This window comes from Culex pipiens, chromosome 2, assembly GCF_016801865.2.
Source record: "Culex pipiens pallens isolate TS chromosome 2, TS_CPP_V2, whole genome shotgun sequence".
NCBI classification, from domain to species: domain Eukaryota; kingdom Metazoa; phylum Arthropoda; class Insecta; order Diptera; family Culicidae; genus Culex; species Culex pipiens.
In genome coordinates, this window is record NC_068938.1 from 37574943 (window position 1) to 37594918 (window position 19976).

Sequence of the window (19976 nt, forward strand, 5' to 3'; positions counted from 1 at the left end):
GATTTGTTTATTCAAAAAATTAATGGTCATGGAATCGACCAAAATTTGAAATTCATGATGTTTTCTTAAAGTAGCTTAATATTGACCTAAAATAAAATTTTAAAATCAAAATTTATTTTGAGGTTTGTGACATCTTGATTGAAATATCAATAATTGTTCATTTCCGTGTTCGACGATCTCGTTAAGCCGCCTGTGTATAAGCTTATCGTTTTACGCCATCCCACGCAGCAGATTAGAAAGAAGCGGCAAAGCGGTTTAGACGAACTCAAGCCGAAGGGAGCCTATTTTCCAGGAAAATGAGAATGCCTATCGGAATCGATTTAATCAGTCTTTAAAATTTTTTATTTGTTTTTGTTTAGTTTGATTTTTTATATGATTTATGAACAAACTTTAAAAAATATTCAACATTTTAAAAAAATTGAAGCTTTAAACTTTTTAAAGAATACTTATCTCCAATAATCCTCTCCATACCGATTCCCGGAACCACAAAACATCAGCAAGAAGAGGGCTGAATTTAAATTGCCAATCGTCCTGGTCTGGACTCTGCCCGTGCTGGCCAGCAGCACCAAAAACGTTGGCTATCGTGAAAAACACTTGGCAATCAAATTAGGTGACGGCGGCACCATCGTCAGGAAGGAAATTATATCACCAAGCGCGAGCACAGGATGTAATTAGATTTAATGGAAGATTAGCCTCAACTTTTATTGAATTTTTAAATTCGTTTGACACATCCTCCCTAGATTAGGTGCGATATGATTAAATTTTTAATCTTTTTGAGCTCTTTATAAGTTTATAAACACACTTAGATTTTTTTACCGAATTCGGTAGTTGAAAAATCGGTAAAGTTTAGATCGGTAAACCATCTGTCAAAATGAACAAAATTTTACCGAATTTCGGTTGTACGATGAACAATAATGAGCTGCATTACCGAATTCGGTAAATTTTCACCGAATTCGGTAATTTTCAGTTTACCGAACTGTTCAGCAGTTGAAAATTCGGTAAACTTTACTGAATTCGGTAAAAAAAATCTAAGTGTGAACTGTGTAATATTTTTTTTAATTTATTGGCTTCATTTTTATAGAACAACAAATTGCAAAAATCTGAAATAAAAATAAATCACGAAAAAAACAGATTAATTTTTTTCCCTTTAACACTCTCTGAACAAAATAAAAAATAAAAACCAATTCCACGAAGTGCATGATTGATGGAAGCCGTCTCGCTGCCGCTGGCTCGGGATCGAATTCATGCACCACTGGATTTCAACATTGATTGAGAGAGGAAAAATGGGCTTGTACGAGGTAATAACAGTTCCCGTTAATTGCAAAAAAAAAGTGTCAATCTCTGATTTCAGGGAAAAACTCGAAGGGAAAATGTTGATAAATTATCGGAATAATTACGATTCTGTCAACATAAGGGTTTGTTACAAGATTACCTAAAAGTGAGTTGATTTCAATTCAATTCAATTCAATTTATTTTATTAGTAAATAATTAATTTACAATTCCGTATTTCTTATAACCTAATAGAGTTTTGGAGTTCTTTTCAACTATGATTTGAACTAGAATTCATTTTGATTTAATTGGATATTCTAACAATGGATTGGGCAAGAGAAGAAAAAATAAAAAAAACTTCTAGATTTGCTAAGGAGTTGATTTCAAAACATTGAAGGACTAAATAACCTTTAAAATACTCGTTTTGAAATTCCGTGTTGAAACTACTCACTTTTTCTTTACCAAAAATAACAGAATTGAATAGAAACACTTTTCAAAACAATTGTTGATACTTTCAACTTTTCAGCACTGAAACGGATAATGAAAAGTTGAACTTTTCAGCACTGAAACGGATAATGAAAAGTTGAACTTTTCAGCACTGAAACGGATAATAAAAAGTTGAACTTTTCAGCACTTGTTTTGAAAAGTAATACTTTTCCACATTGTGGATGCTAGAGAATAATTATGCGTTCTTAAAAACAAACAAATATAATTGAAATGGAAAATTTAAATTGAAATGCAAATTTTATGTTCTCAAAAACTATTTTGACCGACTTACTTTCAAAGTCCAAATTAGCACACTTTTGATGGGAATCAAAGGTAAATAATTATTACCAATTTAAAAATATTGGAACAATAATTTGAAAACCTACGAATTCAACTCCCGTCTCCCCTCTCTTTTATGACTTTTTCAATAGTTAAAAATAAAACGTTCCAAAGCAGCATAAATAGAAGCTCAATTTATTTTAATATCAGCGCCACCTGCACGCGTTGCGTTTTAATCAATTAAAATAATTATCTCCAAATTGCTGCTCAGAACGATTATCTCATGATAGGCTTGGTGATTAATGAACTGGCAGAGACGCACTTTGAAATTTAAATGCTGGAAATAATTGATTGCTAGAAGCTTTCCAAAGCTGAAACGTAATCGGTTTGCTCTCGAGCTCTTTTTCTGAAAAAAGTGTCATTTTATTTCGAATGGTATGAATATTTAAAAATTTCAAATCCAAAACTTATACTAAACTCAGTCTTTATCAGTAAAAGTGTCTAAAAGACTTGCAAACCCTTTCCAGCCTAACTTTGAGTGCAAATCCGGCAAATCTGCCAAATAAACTTTCCAGCTGGCCAAATTTCCGACAGCGACCCTCGTCCAAAAAAGTAACACGTGAGCAACCTCCCAACCTCGAACGTCTTAATCACAGCCCAAACCGCGGCCGGGATTTACTCGTTCGCAAAGTTTCCTTATCCACTTGGTAGTGGACCATATGTGCCCGGAAATTCAACAGTTTTACAGCGATGATCGGGGCTTTAAATTTTGCTGCTCACCAAAAAGCGAAATTCGCAATGGAGTAATTCTCTGCGACTTCGGTGAAAAGCAAGCAAAGACAACTTTAGAAATTTCGAAAAAAAATCGTATTGCCTTTGACCTAAATTTCAATTTAGGCTGAAAAGTTGTTGAACCAATTCATAAAATAAAACAAAATTATAATTTACCAAATTCACAGAGAATTGCTCATTTCTTCTAATGGCATTTGGCAGCGGGTTGTGAAATCCGCCGTTTGAAAACAGAGAGTTCAATTCAGAAGATGGTTGAATTGGAGCGCTAGAAAAATGTTCTTGCTACAAGCATCAACGACCAGCTACTTGTTGCTTTTCTGAGAAAACGATTCATGTGTTTACTCTACCAGAGTGCCGCACTTTAATCGACCAGAGAGTGTGTTATGTTAGGTTATGCTATATTGGCGTGAAGTAAACACTTTACGAACAATTAAAGCCGACTGTTTAGAGAGAGTTCAGCTTGATTATTTACAAATCAATTTCTGACCTCACCGCCATACAGTCAAATTACAAACAAAATTTATTGTTGAACTGAACAAATACAGGTTCTCGAACTACTTAAATTCTCTTTGAGCAACATTGATTAAACGTCTGACCACAACCATTTCCTGAACCTGACTCATTAAATATTCATCCAAAGCTTTCCTCTAGTTCAATTGCACGAAGTTAAGCATAGCATCGTGGAGAGATGATTAATTTGTCCCAACGCCCCCGCGCGCTCGTGTTTTGTCTCAAACCAACCACCCACGGTTCGCTGGTGGAAATCCCCTCCGATAGTGTGTTGTCGTGATGTGTAAATATGAACTAAGGCTTATCAGTCGAGCTTAGTCGGGCTTACTGCGGCACTGCGGTACGCCTGATGTTTGGGGCAATACAATCGCGCTAATGGTTCCCACTTGAATTGAAGCTGTTGATTTAATGATTTAGTGAGAGTTATGTTAGATAATTTTATATTTTTGAGATAGTTTTGTAATATTTCATTAAACCACTTTAAAGTTAATTTAAAGTTACTCAAGGTTTCCATAGTTCAACGAGTTTTCCATAAAATCCCACCTGATCTCGCCTAGGAAGCTCGGCCTTTTTATCCACCCGGTTCAATCTGCAATCTAGCAAATATCCTTCGCTCGTGTGCAGCAGCATCCCCAGCATATAACCGTGTGGTGCATCCTGCAGCAGAGCCAACGCGCCGTGCGTTTTCCATGACCATGCAAGGAGCAAAAAACTGAAACGCTATGAATTATTGATTAATTGCCATGCCCTTTAAAATGAACTTTCCCATAAGTTGCTCCTGGCTGTCAGTAGTGTGGCTGTTGCTCTGGGCTATGGATGGCAATGTTGTGATATCTTGACTCATGTGGTTTTTTTTAATTATTATTTTGAATTTCATTCTGGCTTGGGTTTATTTGCTGTATTTTAAAATTAAGGAATTTCCTTTTCTTTTCGGTATAACAATAACATTTTGAAAACTTTTAATTTTGAAAACAATATTCATATACGTAAGAAAATATTACGAATTATATTACGCCAATTGGGTCCTAAAATCAAGCTTAAATTTGTGATATTATTGTTCACCACGTCAGCAAAGAATTTAAAAATGAATTTTTAAATCAATTTTAAGAAATTAACTTCCCAGCAATTCTTGACAGAAAAGGTCCTACTTTACAGCTTGTTTCAAGGGGACCATAGACCAAAAAATGGTTGTCTTGTCAATTTATTTTTTGCATTATAATGAAAAAAAAGTGATGGGTAATTCTCCTCCAACTCACACAGCAGTTGCCCCGACCGCTCTTCGATTTGCGTGAAACTTTGTCCTAAGGGGTAACTTTTGTCCCTGATCATGAATCCGAGGTCCGTTTTTTGATATCTCGTGACGGAGGGGCGGTACGACCCCTTCCATTTTTGAACATGCGAAAAAAGAGGTGTTTTTCAATAATTTGCAGCCTGAAATGGTGATGAGATAGAAATTTGGCGTCAAAGGGACTTTTATGTAAAATTAGACGCCCGATTTGATGGTGTACTCAGAATTCCAAAAAAACGTAACGTAACACTTAATTTTTTTTAAACTCTGCCATTTTCCGTTACTTTACTGTAACAAATTTTGGAACATGTCTTTTCGAATCTACATTGACCCAGAAGGGTTATTTTTTCATATAGAACAAAATATTCATTTTAAAATTTCGTGTTTTTCTAACTTTGTCGGGTTATTTTTTAGAGTGTAACAATGTTCTACAAAGTTGTAGAGCAGACAATTAAAAATTTTTGATATATAAACATCAGGGGTTTGCTTATAAACATCACAAGTTATCGCGATTTACGAAAAACAGTTTAGAATGGACGATGAAACAAAGAGAAACGCAAAATGTAACATTTTCAAAACTTTTTTTTCGTAGAATCGCGATAACTCGTGATGTTTATAAGCAAACCCCTAATGTTTATATATCAAAATTTTTGTAATTGTCTGCTCTAAAATTTTGTAGAAAATTGTTACACTCTAAAAAATAACCCTGCAAAGTAAGAAAAAACACGAAATTTTAAAATGACAAATTTTGTTCCAAATGAGAAAGTGACCCTTCTCAATGTAGATTCGAAAAGTACATGAGTAACGGAAAATGGCAGAGTTTTTAAAACTTTTTTAGTGTTTTTTTTCGATAAAAAATACGTTTTTTTTCGGAATTCTGAGTATGGCATCAAATCGGGCGTCTAATTTAACATAAAAGTCCCTTTGACACCAAATTTCTATCTCATCACCGTTTCAGGCTGCAAATTATGAAAAACACCTCTTTTTTCACATGTTCAAAAATGAAAGGGGTTGTACCGCCCCTCCGTCACGAGATATAAAAAAAACGGACCTCGGATTCGAAGAGGGGTCGGGGCAATTTTTCCCGATATCGTGTGAGTTGGTAGAGAATTACCCTTATCAGATTAATCGTCTTTTTATCGATGTACATGTAAATTCAATTCAATTTTATTTAATTTTTTAACAGTTAGCTGATTAATATTTTTGCAAGTTAAAAATTGTGACGGCAAATAATGTTAGAAAAGATTTGAAAATGTAAATTTAAAAATCAGGAAGTTACAGCAGCTTTTATTTTTTTAAATTTTTTCCCCTTTAAATTCTCAACAATAACATCCAAATCATCAATGTTTGATCATAAGACGTAGTTTTTTTTTAACCTACCGCCCATGAAGCTATTTCATCCGACACGCGACAGATTGTTAAGTGGTTCAATAAGTAGCTTTTTTTACGCCGATCATAAAGTATTGGAACAATGCTGGCCCATTATTCTTCAAAATTCTAAGTCATTTGTGGAATGGCGCTTAGGCCGATGCAAATATTTTTAAAAGTTTTTGTCCCTTGGCTCTGGCCGGGGTCGAGGGGGGGGGGGGAGGGGGGGCAAAAAAATAAAAAAATATAAATATTGAAATAAAAAGCCATAGTTTCAATATTTGCATGGAAAAAATGTTTTAAAACCAATCCCTGTTCAACTTTCGTTGGGTTTGGTCGTCTTTCGAGCTAGCTTAGCGCGTTTTTGACGGTGTTTTGTTAACTTTCGCCGACGGCCATGGCGGCGGCCGCGACGGTGGAGAGTGAGTGGACGGAGCACAGGGCTGAGAATGGAAGGACGTTCTACTGGAACGCGGCCTTGAGGAAAAGTGTGTGGGAGAAACCGGACGGGTTTCAACCCAAGACGCAGGCGGCGACGAGCATGGAGGTGGAAGACTCCGAAGGAGGAGGAGAGGACGGGGGAGAATTTCGTCCCGTGGTCAAGGTTCGCCGCAGGAAGGCTAAGGAGGAGATCAACGTCGGCGATGGCGGCAACGACGGCGGCAACGACGGCGATGTGGAGAAACTGCTCAGCAACAACAAGTTCAGCCCGCTAGCGGAGGAGAGCAACAACAACAACAATGCGAACCCAGCAGCAGAAAAAACCATCCCCGTGGTACCAGCAACCGGCAAGTCGGCCGGGGAGAAGAAGCAGCCGCCGCTGGTGGTGAAAGAAATGAGCTTCGCCCGCCTTGCGAAGGTGATGTCGTCGTGTGATGTCCAGCCGGAACACAAACTGACGCGGTACGGCACAAAAATTACGTGCTTCTCGAGCGACGACTTCGACACGGTGCAAGCCCACCTGACGAAGAACAAGGTGCAGTTCTACACGCACGGAAAGCGCAGTGCGAGACCGCACCGGGTAGTAATGCGAGGTCTCCCGAACGTGGAACCGGATTACATCAAGGAGCTGCTCAAGACGGAACATCAGCTGGACGTCTTGGCAGTACACGCCATCAGGCGGAAGCAGCAGCTTCCCGCCATCGATGAGACGCCTTTCATCGTGCTCTTCCCGAAGGGGCACACCAGTCTGAAGGAGTTGAGTAGCAAGGTAAAGAAAGTGGGACCAGTCGTCGTCCGGTGGGTGGCCTACCGGAACAAAGAACCGCACGTGACCCAGTGCAAGAACTGCTTGCAGTTCGGTCACGGAACCAGTAACTGCCATCTCAAGCCCAGGTGCAGCAGCTGTGGGGGTGCCCACAGCACAGAAAAGTGCAAAGCTGAAGAAACGGAAGCCAAGAGTTGTGTCAACTGCTCTGGATCTCACGAGGGTCTGGACCGCAGCTGTCCCAAACGTGCGCAGTTCATCCAGTCGAGGCAGCAGGCGTCCAAGCCGAAGTCGCCAGCATGGAAAAAGGACAAACAGACTCCGGCAGGAGCTGTGTTTACCGCGGCGGATTTTCCTCCGCTACCTGGAGCGGTACCGGAAGAGAAACATCCTCGTCCCGCAGGAAGAAGTCAAGGAAATACTGGCGCCGACGCCGGTGCAACCCCGAAGGAGCAACAAGGTGAACGGATGCTGTACAGCGAGTCGGAGCTGTGGGCCATTTACCGAGAATACAGAGTTCGCTTGAGGCAGTGCAAGACACCCGAGGAACAGATTGACGTGATCGCACACTTGCTGACACATGGCACGAGAAAATGATCATCTGATTCAGTTACGTTTTTTTTTATTATTTATTATTTGTTGTATTTTTGATCCTCGGTCCTAACCTGGTCGTAGCACCTAAAAGGACCTAATAAAAATAAGTTGTGAAGAAAAAAAAAAAAAAAAATGTTTTAAAATGCATTTTACACTAGTACAGTTGTTTTGCAATGATTAGTTTTCCAAAAAATAAGTTTTGACGTTAACAAAAATTTTAGCGAAAAAAAAACTTTTTGCGATAATAAAAATTGACAATTTTTGAAAATTCCAAAGATGTTTAACTCAACCCAAACATGCTAAAAATGATTAAAAATGCAGAAGAATGCATTTTAAATTGATTTCAGCTGGTTGCACTTAAATTTTGAAGTTTTTTGAAAATATATTTTTTTGCCCCCTGAATTTTCGGGGGGAGACAAAACTTTAAATAAAATTTGTACCAGCCTAAAGACTTTCTAATAAAAGAACAAACAAAAACCTACAAAAGTGGTGCACTTGATGAATTTTTTGTCCTTTTTCGCCACGACAACACGACAGTGACATAGTTGCTGCAGCATCAGCAGTTTCACACATTTTCAATTAAAACGGAACGATATGATTTTGCGCATATTGTGCTTCAAAAATGAGCTCAGACAGCATAACAAAAACAACATAAAATCTAGTCCTTATTTGCATAATAAAATAAACGAAAAATCCTCCGCCCACCAGCGGCAACTCGTCCGGAAGCTAAATGCTTCGTCCAAACATTTTCGTCCGGTCAACATCCGCTCTTGTGCGCTCAGTGTGTGTGTGCTTGGCAGTTGGCTCTTCCGGGCCAGAATCTGTATCCTTTCAGGATTTGTTTTGCCCCCTCCCCTCTCACCTCTCGCGCCCCCATAACGTACTGTTATTTATGTGAAGGTGCACATTACCGCCCATAATGGCGGTTGTTTTCTTTTACTTTTTTTTTTTTTGCTATTTTTGTTTTCAATCTCCCAACGATCTGCCGGAGAGTCGTCGTCGTCTCCTTCTTCCTGTTTCTATAGAAATGACACCCTGGCAAGCCCCGGAAGGTTCGACGTTCGTGCGCGCCCTCCTAAGCGAGCAATCCTTGTGGCGAAGTTGATAATGATTGTGGTCATGAAATATGATCTGCCAGTCGGGAGTTTATGTGGTGTCCTGTTGCAGAGGATGCCATGCCGCCGCACTGATTCTGCTGCCAGAGAACGTGATTTTCACTTTGTTTGGTGGAGCTCTTGGGTGGGAGGGATTTTGCTGGATTTGTTCTTAGTTAGAGAAAGGAGAATGGTAGGGATATAGCTGGAACTATTTTGCTTATTTGCCTTTTCAAAATAAAATAGTATGTTCTTAGTTTGACTGATAAAAAAAAAATTAAATATGTTTAAAAAAGCTGAAAATGACATAATTGAAGCCAAAAATGTCTAAATATTGTGCACTCAAAACTATATTTTGTATTTATGTATACCCAAAGATGTCATTTTGCATCATTAGTTTGTCCATATAATTTTCCATCCAAATTTGGAAGCTGTCCTACAAAAAAACAAAAATCTGTATCTTTTGTTGGAATTTTTTGATCAAAATTGTAGGACTACACTGAAAAAAAATTATACACGGTAAAAATTCTTTTGGTGATTTTTAGTTTCACTTTATGTCATTAAAACTTAATTATCAAAAAAAAAACACTATTTTTTTATTTCCTGATGTGTTTTAACGGACATCAAATACCAACTTTTCAGAAATTTCCATAATAGGCAAAAAATCTTGGACCGAGTTATGAATTTTTGAATCAATACTGATTTTTTCAAAAAATCAAAATGTTGGTCGCAAAAACATCAAAAACATTCAACTTCATTTTTCAATGTATTTAAAATCGAATTTGCAATCAAAAAGTACTCTATTGATATTTAGATCAAGTGCACCGTTTTGAAGTTATAGCCATTTTCAGGTATTTTTTTTAAATAGTCGCAGTTATCCAATTTTTAACATTAGTGCACAATATTCACAATATTTTTTAAAAAATTTAATCAAGTCTAACATTTCAAAAGGGCGTAATATTGAATGTTTGGCCCTTTTGAAATGTTAGTCATCAATTTTCCTGTTTTTAAATCTTTGTATAGCAATATCTCAGCAACTAAGGTTTGTATCAACAAAATTTAAAAAAGCAAAATATCCAGGTTTTTAAGCGAAGATGGCGTTCGAATGGTGAACGCCCGAAATGTCAAAATCGCGCAGTAGCACCAACATAAGAAAAAAAAATATGGCTGTCATGCCGTGTCACACTTGTTTCGTAATGTTGGTACCACTTCGTGAATTTGACATTTCGGGGGTTCACCATTCGAACGCCATCTTCGCTTAAAAATTTGGATAGAGAATTTTCTCAGCTTATCAAAACTATTTTTTTTCAAAAGTGGGCAAACATGGGCCCCTAATTTAAAAAATGAAAACTGCGACTATTTTCAAAAAAAGTTATTTAAAAATGGCTTTAACTTGAAAACGGAGCACTTTATCAACATTTCACTAAAGTACTTTTTGATTGCAAATTTGATTTTACATCGAAAAAAAATGCGAGCATCGAAATTAAGCTTATATCTGTAAGCCCTTACATCCAATTGATATGCTGTCAAAGACAAACTCATGGGAAATTGGACGAGCTTTCCGGTAAAAATATTTACGAGACTGAAAAACCAAGTCTGTCATATAGAAATTGCCAAAAACCACAAAAAAAAAACATTATTTCAACTTTTTTATTTTTAAAACCGCTGTATCTTCCCAAGAATTGGACATAGGACAATGGTCAATACAGAGACTTTTATGTAAAATTGTCTGGGAAATCGATTCCCACTACCGGTTTTTGAAAATTTCGACGTTTAGACCACTTTTCAAAAAAAAAAACAGTTTTAGTAAATGATTTTTGTATTTTTTTAGGAGAGACATATCATCCTGCATTTTTCGTCAGTCTTTTGGTAACGTCTTAGGCTATTTCCTCAAAAATTTTGAACGAAAAAAAATCGTGACGTCACCTTTAAATTTAAGTTTTAGACAAAACAATCTAAAAATCTCATATAAGTGGCGTGTATTTTTGTTTCAGTGTATTTTTTTCAGAAAGTTCGTCCAATTTCCTACAAGTTTGTTTTTGACTAATTTTTGATATGACGCAACGGCTTCGAGATACAGTAACTTTTAAATTGCAAAATACAAACATATTTAAATACCTTACACCCTTCTCAAATGTTGTTTTCGAGTACTATTGGCTCCATATGCACAAAAATGGCTTATAAAGGTCTAGAATAACATGTCTACAAAGTTTCATTGAAATCGGAGAGGGTCGGGTACAAAAGTACCAGAAAAATTCCTGATTTGAGCTGGAATTGCTCAGAATAGAAAAATAAAAGAAAAAGAAAAAGACCGATTTCGTAGAGAATTGCTCATAATAAGATAGTTTTTCCAAATGTAACTCTATACTGAATTTTAAAAGAATCGATCGGAAGGGAGGCCATCTAAAATTATCGAAAAAATGTTTGTAATAGCTGAAACGACCTTTGGCTAACTACCTATCCCGAGAATGGAAGGATAACCCTAATTGCACTCAAATTTAATATCACTTTTCTCTTCTCTTCATTTCAGGTCACCGGATTGGTTGTCATCGTGACCGGTGCCATCATCCAGTCATCGTACCATCACTACTCCAATTTCCTCGGTAAGATGACTTTTGATGTATGATGTGTGTGTTGTGTGTTTCGATTCGAGCTGAGCTGTTTTTCTCGTCCGACCTTTTTCTCCTATTTGCATGGCGGCTGACGATATCAATTTTCATTAATCTGCTTTTCTTGTTTGATTTTTTCCCCCACCCTCGAATGAATCACACGTGATCTGTTGTGATATGTGATGCTGCCATCCGACCACCCACGCACGCTCTCATCACAAACACAGGTGAAAGCTTCTGGACAGCGCCGATAGTGCTAATCGTGATTGGATCCGTCATCTTTGTGGTCGCCTGCTTCGGATGCTGTGGCGCGGCCAAGGAGAGTCCCTGCATGATCATCACGGTAAGTCGGGTATTGTTTGTTTATAAATTATCAAACTGTTACAAAAATAAGATTTACTGACAAACTTAAAGCAATCGAGCAATTTCAAGCTTCTTCTAGACCCTTCCAGTTTGTTACTTCCCCTAAATCGAAAGCATCCAACTCAATTGACCGTGCTATGGCTTTATAATTGACTTCTATTTCGGGGTTTCGATCTGGGGCCAATTTCCAGCTGGCAGCGACACGTATGGCTTGCGGGTTGTGAAATTGAAGTGACGTGCTGGTCGGGTCAGCGGCGAATCGCCCGTGAAAGTACAGAATTTAATTTGGCAGCATGGTTTCGGTGCTCTCTTGGGTGCTGGTGGAATTGAGATTTGTTATACTTTCGCAACGGAATTTTTTACCTTTTCGTGCCAGGGGACGGGACGGATGCGTAAGAATTTTGGTTTGGTTTTTTTGCTGACGAAAAATTTAATTTGGAAGGAACGTGAACAAGGAAGCGAATTGATCACCTTTTGACGAAAGTCAACTCTGACAAATATTTGGAGCTGGGAAATTTACAGACAGTGTAAGGGAAATATACCCTTTCTAATCAAACACCTATCTTCGTCATATAGAGAGTTTGATGCTCGATTAAAGCTCCAAAAATACTATTTAGGCTATAAACTTACCAGCAACAGCACCGCCTCGAGTAAGCACGCAAATTTATGCCATTTACTGGCCAAAAAGGCACTTTTGATCATAATTTCTATTTTGCGAGACCATTTCTCATCATTTTGGTGGCACACACATCCACACGCAAGATCAGAGGTTAACTGCTTAACGAAAGTCGCCATCAATATCTTTTCACTTGCGCTAACGATTTCAAAGCGCTTAAGATATAAAATTGCTTCCAACTACCGGCAACATGTTCTTTTGCACATTAGTTAGTCACTCACTTGAAAAATAATCCCGAAAAATGTAAATAATTAGCAAGCACCATCAAAAAAACAAACGCGCTAAGTCTTCTGACGTTTGAATTTTGAATACCCATTCCAATCGAAGGCTGAAGAAAACCGAGCGAGGAGCGAAGGCAAGTAAAGAACAAAGGGTGGCCACCAACACCACCAATATGCTGGTGCATCGCATGTTGGAGTGAGCAAGTGCTGCCAGGAAACTTTCGCTATAAATGCTACTTTTCGTGAATGTTCGCTTAAAATTTCATCAATTTTGGCAGCACTAAGCAGATCCATAAGAGCGCTGGAAGAAAAAAAATTTGAAAATGTAAAAGTGAAAATAAACAGAAATGTTCACAAAAAGTTGCTCTACTCGTTAGTGTATTTGGTTTAAGTGAATTTCAAGGAACAATCCAGATTATCCAGCACCATTCAAACACGACCGCTTATTAGGCTTAAAATGGGCATATTTCCCCTAATATTCTTTTTGTAGCGAAACTTATTACACCTGGAAATATTTCAGGAATTCAATTTCGTCATAATCAAAGCCAAAGCTCATTTTTATCGAGAATCTACTCAAGCCCATTGTAATGTTTTTGGTAAATTAACTAGACAAAAAATATCAAATCAAAAATATGGGTTAATTTACTGACTTCAATGTTACTGAAAATTTAACGTATGTCTTCTCGCTTCAGTTCTCCGTCTTTCTCGGGCTGGTCTTCCTGGCGGAGATCGGAATCGGCGTCGCCGGCTACTACAAGCACGAGGAGCTGAGCGGCGTGCTGGAGAAGGGCTTCAACGAAACGCTGGACAACTACTCCAACAGTCTGCCGGCGCAGGAGGCCTGGAACCTGGTCCAGTCGGAGATGAAGTGCTGCGGCGTGAACGGGCCCAAGGACTGGGAGCCGATCTTCAAGAACGACACCGTGCCCAAGTCGTGCTGCCACGAGCTGCCGATCGGGACGAACAAGTGCACCCGGAAGCACGCCGACCCGGAGGGTTGCTTCCCGAAGCTGTCTGCGTTTTTGGGCTCCAAGTCGCTGATTCTGGCCGGGATTGGAGTTGGATTGGCGGCCGTTCAGGTGAGTGATTTATTGAGATTGTGAGTTATTGGAATGTTTTAACATTTGTTTCGATTTTAGCTTGTGGCCGTCCTGTTGGCTTGCTGCCTGTACGGATCCTTCCGACGACAGTACGAGACCGTCTAAATTGAGTGCGACGACGACGGCGCGAAGATTCATCAGGAAGCGTGAGAGAACATCTTTGGCTAAGAATTATAGAGGAAGCCATATCGATTTACTGCAGCGAGTAAAGTTTAGAATTTCTTTGTAGAACCAGCTTAATGAAAGTCTTGAAAAAAGGTACAATAGAAACCGGAAAGGGATAAGCATCGTCTTAGGAGTGGATATTTGTTTGGCCTCCGTGCACAGAAAGTGAAAATCTCATCAAGATTGCTATTTAACGTGACTGGAATCGAATTTATCGACAAAACCCCCCCTCAAAAATCAGAAACCCAAATCTAGTACTGTCAAATCCCCACTCAATTTTGCATTCTAGCTAATATGTATAAGAGACTGGAAATAAAAATAAATCCCCTTATAAAAAAGAGGGACATCAGAGACCAAACACCCACTCAAATTATTTTGCCAATATTAAACTGTAAAGAACAAAACTAAAAAAGCTTGGACAATTTTGTCTGCACATTTACGAGAAACAGTCAAAATCACTCACACAATAATATTTGTAGTTTGTAGATAAGACGTGCCGTTCTCAGTGCACTTAGAAAGGGGGCGAAAAATCACCCAAAAATCTCGTTTAAAATTGCATATTTGAGAGGAAAAGTTATGAAAATCATACCTGTATGAGGAGATTTCCTCGTGAAAAAAGTAAAATCATTATAGATTGAAAACAAATTGATCAAAATCAAACGAACGCGCGCGCAGGCAGGCGTCAAGAAAATAAATATTACAAAAAAGTCGCAGTTTTTAGATGTAAGTAAAGTGGCCCCAGGAATTCGCTCTTTTGAACCGTGCACCTTACATGTAGCAAGCTTTTAGAGCGTAAAGTCATGTTCTCTCACCGCCCGTTTGAAGCTTTTGAGTTGAGGATCGAAATATCATGCGAATCTCGTTTCATTCGTTCAGTGCGATTAGTTTTAAGATTGCTTTGAAATTTAATAATAATTTCAACAAAAAAAAATACATTTCTATTCCATCCATAAAAATTGTGAGAATTCTCGCTCGAGAAAAACATTATTTACCGAAAGGGGCACCGAAATGAAAACAAGCAAACGTTCAACGAACGGTTCAGAACAATAAGATTCCAAATCTCGTGTGTTACATCCCCAAAAGCTTATCATCATTCCACCTAAAAGTGCAGCCGATACCATAAAGCCATCATCGTCCACACAAAATCACACATAGCAAGTGTTCGCAACAGCACCACGCGCACTCATTTGTAAACCCACAAACTTATTGACATGATCGCGATGAGGACACGAGGCACAAGAGTCACACACAGCCTGCAAAACCAGATCTCAGCGATAAGGAAAAAAATAAATGAAAAGACAACCCCGGAACCACCTAAACAAACCCCTGGACTGTAAATTCACATTCATTTTCGTGACATCAATAATCAAGAGAAATATCTACCAATGTATTGAACTACAGTTATAATCCGTAAAAAGACATCTCAAAATACATTCTTCATTCATAATTGAAAATATTTTCCACAGATGATCATTCGAAAGAAAGGGGGAAGAAAATGCATGTGCGTACTTCCCCTCCCAAGGCAAAGTCGTGTTGATATTTTTATAAATGTATTTTATCGTTTAGGTCTGAAATAAATATTTGCTGAAATCAAAATGGTGTTTTAATTTTGAAAAAAGAGAAATACCTGACTTTGTTTGCTAGTTGTATCGGGATTCGCAGATAACTTAGATTTTGTATTTAATTGTTGCATTTTTTTTAAATCAAATGAATTTTTTTTTTAAATTCTGCTTCAGCGTCAAAATATTACAAAAATCAATGATTTTTTATTTTTTCGTTTTTAACAAACTTTAATATTTTTTGTTGAGACAAGGGTCCTGAGTTTCCGCTTGAAGATCAGAATCGCCGAACGAAGTGCGCAACTATACGCGAGTGCACATTACCCGCTAGCTGCTAAGCAGTGAAACAAATACTTCGTGAATTTCTTTGCCTACTCCGTCCGTCGACCCGAGTCACAAACGAATATGTTCAGAGAGGAGAGAATCCAACAAAATACCAGCGAGGCGCTCACTTGGCCTGCACTACCACAGTTTACCGTCAATTTATATTTGGCAAGGTGGAAATTGCTATCAAATGTGTCTTTGATGTTGTGTTATCAACAAAATTGCAAAACATTTTTGATAAAATTGATTTCAAACAGTTTTATAAAATATCAAAACAAAGCCGATCGCAGACTACTTCGAGTCATCTTTGAGCGACAAAGCGCAATCAGCCTCTCCATTCGCTGTACTACCCTAGTGAGAGGGAGAGCAAAGAGAGAGTATTCATTGGCGATTGGTTTGGAAGTGACAAACGGTAGGAAACGGCCAGAGCAGTTTTTCGTCGCGCTCGATTTGTGATCGCGAGTGAATGAGTCTTTTTGGAGCAAGCATGACCGTCGTGTTGAGATTAAAAGAGTGATCGAACCTAGTTTTTAACAATGAAAATTGGTCCAAAAGTTATCAAAATTCGACGTTATTTAGGTTACAAAAAACATTAATAAAAAATAAAAAATCAGAAAATTTTACTAAAAATTATTCTAACTTAAAAACGGCACATCTTTTTTTTTTAAGAATTCAAGTTTGTGAACAATATATTTCAAATGCAAGTTAGGCCGTTGCAAATATTTTTCGAAGTTTATGTCCCTAGGCTCTGTCTAAAGTCGTGGGGGGGGGGGGGGGCAAAAAAAATAAAAAAATATATAAAAATTGAAATAACAAGCCTTAATTTCAACATTTCAATGGAAGAAGTTTTTCAAAATGCATAATACACCCGCCCAAAAGTTTAGCAATTATTAGTTTCCAAAATATTTAAGTATTAACGAGAATTTTTTTTTGTCCGAAAAAAAACTTTTCACGGTACTGTACATCGGAATTTCACAAAAATTCTAAATATTTTGATTTGTTCCCAAACATGCTTAATATCATCACCATCAATAAAAAAAAACTTTAAATAAAATTTGTACCCGCCTTATCAATTTTCATAAAATGTTAAAAACATGAAACCCCTAGGCTGAAGGGTTCTCCTGCATGGATTTGGCTCAAATTTTGGCCATGAATCTATTTTTGCCTGCCGATTCGACCACCAAATGCTCAGAACGATCCTAAAAATATTTAGCAAAACGGATCAAGCTAAGTAGTTAGTTAGTTAGAATTCTAACTAACTAACAATAGTCCAGACTCGACTATCCGAAGCCTTGATTATCCGAAATTTCGATTTATGCTCTACAATCGAAAATAAGAGAACGAAAAAAAAAATCGATTTGATTATCCGAAGTGAAACTTTTCCGAGTACTTCGGATATTCGAGTCTGGACTGTATACAAATATTAAAGAGAAATAAATAAAATGATGATGTACAGTTAGGCCGTTGCAAATATTTTTCAAAGTTTATGTCGCCCCCCCCCCCCCTTCAAAGTTGGCCTGAAAAATCAGGGGGCAAAAAAAATATTTTTTCGAAAAACTTCAAAATTTTTATGAAAATTAAAGTTTAACCAACTGAAAACCAGTTAAAATGCATTTTCCCGCGTTCATAATCATATTTAGCATGTTTGAACTCCTTTGAATACATTTTAAATTTTCATGAAATAGCAATGTGCAGTCCCACAAAAAAAAAATCTGGGGAAAAAAATTCCGTCAATATACCTCGATATTTTCAAAACTAATGATTGAAAAGCAACTGTACGCCTGTAAAAAAACATTGTAAAACACTTTTTTTCATGCAAATGTTGAAACCTAGGCTTGTAATTTCAATTTTTATATTTTTTTTGCCCCCCCCCCCCCTCGACTTTGGTCAGAGCCGAGGGACATAAACTTTGAAAAATATTTGCAACGGCCAAAAACAAAAAAAAAAATATGCGGTGTTTCAAAATTAAAGCTTAAAGTCAAGGCAACTTCTAGTTTTTTTTTAAGGGGTCTTATACTGCCCATGTTCGCATAAATGTCCCATATGAAAAAACAGCAAGCTGAGAAAAACGCATTTGAAGTTTGTCCCATACATAAGGCTACGTGTTAAGTTTTCGCGAAAAAACTGGATTTCCTCCTGATCTCTAGAACAAAGTACTGGATGTTATAGGCTCTTTCGAAAGAACACACAATTTTGAACCAAACTGCATCAATAACTCGAAATCGATGAAAATGCATATGGGACATTTCGTGCTTTCCATTTCATTAGGGCACAAAACTTTTGTAAACAAGAGTGTATCCCTCTCACACCTTATGCAAACTGTCATTTGAGTGAAAGGGATACACTATTGTTTACAAAAGTTTTGTGCCCTTTTGAAATGTTAGGCTCCATTTATGCGATCAGGGGCAGTATAAACGTATGAAATTTCCTTCAATATGATGAAAAAATCAATATTGAAATCGTGATCTCGTATTGAAATTTTCTTAAAACTGTTCGGACAATCGATCATCTACTGTTTTATTTTCATTGAACAAGATTGCATCTCATATTTACAATTTCAATTCAGCGTGCACTCATTCATGTTCGTTCACCGTCTCATTAAACATTTCCTTCACCGTTTTCTCTCCAACAAAAACCCCACTCATGCCATCTCGCTCTATCTCATTCCGGTCGTGCTCCACGCACATTCCCGTTCCCACGCGCCACCACCACATTCCGTTATCATCCTCGCCGCGCCAGGGATCTGACAGGCATGCACTTTCCCGAAGTCACCGCCAGCGGCGCTGTCAATGTTGTTTACGTGGGGTTTTTGAAAAGGTAGTATGAAACAAATTAATTAATTTTTATCTAAAAATTAATTAATTTTAAGTTTTAATCATCTTTTGTTTATATACGTTTTGTTACGTGCAGATTTCCTCATTTATTATTTATAAGACCGATAAACAAAGTTGTACTAGAACAACACGTAACATTAAATTAAAAATTGAATATATTCAGTTTCCTTGAAACAAAATTAGCTTTGTAAGATTCTTCCTGACTGTTGGTTTAAATTCAATTACACTTGTAGAAAACTCAGTTTATTAACATTTAAACATAATTCAACAACGAGTTTGAACAACATATTTGGATGATTATTCATTGGATCCTGTTCTAAAATGTGATTTGCTAGTAATTACACCAACAAAACCGCATTTATAGAAAAAAGAAAGCAAACTGAATAAATGTCAACAGTGACATTGACATAGTCAAACATACGTGTGCTACAAGTTCCTTAAATATTAAAGTTCAAATCTGAGATTAAATGTAAATCTAAAAAAAAAACTACAATTGCTACAAGTTATTTGAATATTAATTAAAGTTCAAATCTGAAATTAAATGTAAATCGCTTGAAAAAAAAACTTGGTGATTAAAAAAAAAAGTTATTATTTTTGCAATTCATGTGCATACAACATTTTCAAAAACCTCGCTGCAAAAACTTGGTTCGATCTTGGTTCGATTTTGACTTCACTCGCTTTGTATGTGGATGACAGTCGTGACGTATCCGTGCGCCGCGCTCTCTGCAAGTGAGAGAGCGAGCAACTTCTCATCTCACCTCACTGCAGCTGAGCAGCTGACGAATGATGATGAGCTCGCTCACTTCGGGTCGGGTGAGAAAACAGAGATCTGTCAAAAGCAGGCGAAAAAAGGGAAACATACGAAAAAAAGAAGGTTGTTCGTGAATGGCGTTTTGTTTCGCGTTTGTTTACAAAATTTAATCAGCGTTTGCTGGGTTAGATTGGATTGGAATTGATTGCGGAAAGTGTTGATCGTCGCGTGAGTTTCGTGAAAAGTATCGTGTCACGTTTGTGCTTGATTTTTGGGATTGTGTTGAAAGTGATTTCGTGACGGATTGATAGGTGTCTGGAAATATCCCAGGAGTGCAGGAGCAAGTGGTTGTTTACTATTGAATCAGTGCTGGGAATTTGTGAATTTAAGTGATTTCTTTGAAGTAGAAGTGTGTTTGTTAAGTGATCTTGAGTGAGTTTGAAACACAATTAAGCAGTATTTTGTTGGAAAAAGCTTCTACTGAAAA

General features: G+C 37.5%; 1 protein-coding gene across 1 annotated transcript in view; it reads left to right on the top strand.

Annotated features, from left to right (window-relative positions):
* The window catches only part of LOC120412807 (CD63 antigen), an 85040-nt gene extending 70796 nt beyond the window's left edge, over nucleotides 1-14244 (top strand). The window contains exons 3-6 of the mRNA XM_039573408.2: nucleotides 11418-11490; nucleotides 11724-11839; nucleotides 13449-13835; nucleotides 13896-14244. Coding sequence (XP_039429342.1) covers nucleotides 11418-11490; nucleotides 11724-11839; nucleotides 13449-13835; nucleotides 13896-13961 — 642 coding nt within the window. The 3' untranslated portion in view covers nucleotides 13962-14244. The remainder of the gene's footprint in view (nucleotides 1-11417; nucleotides 11491-11723; nucleotides 11840-13448; nucleotides 13836-13895) is intronic.
* Nucleotides 14245-19976: the final 5732 nt, after the last annotated feature.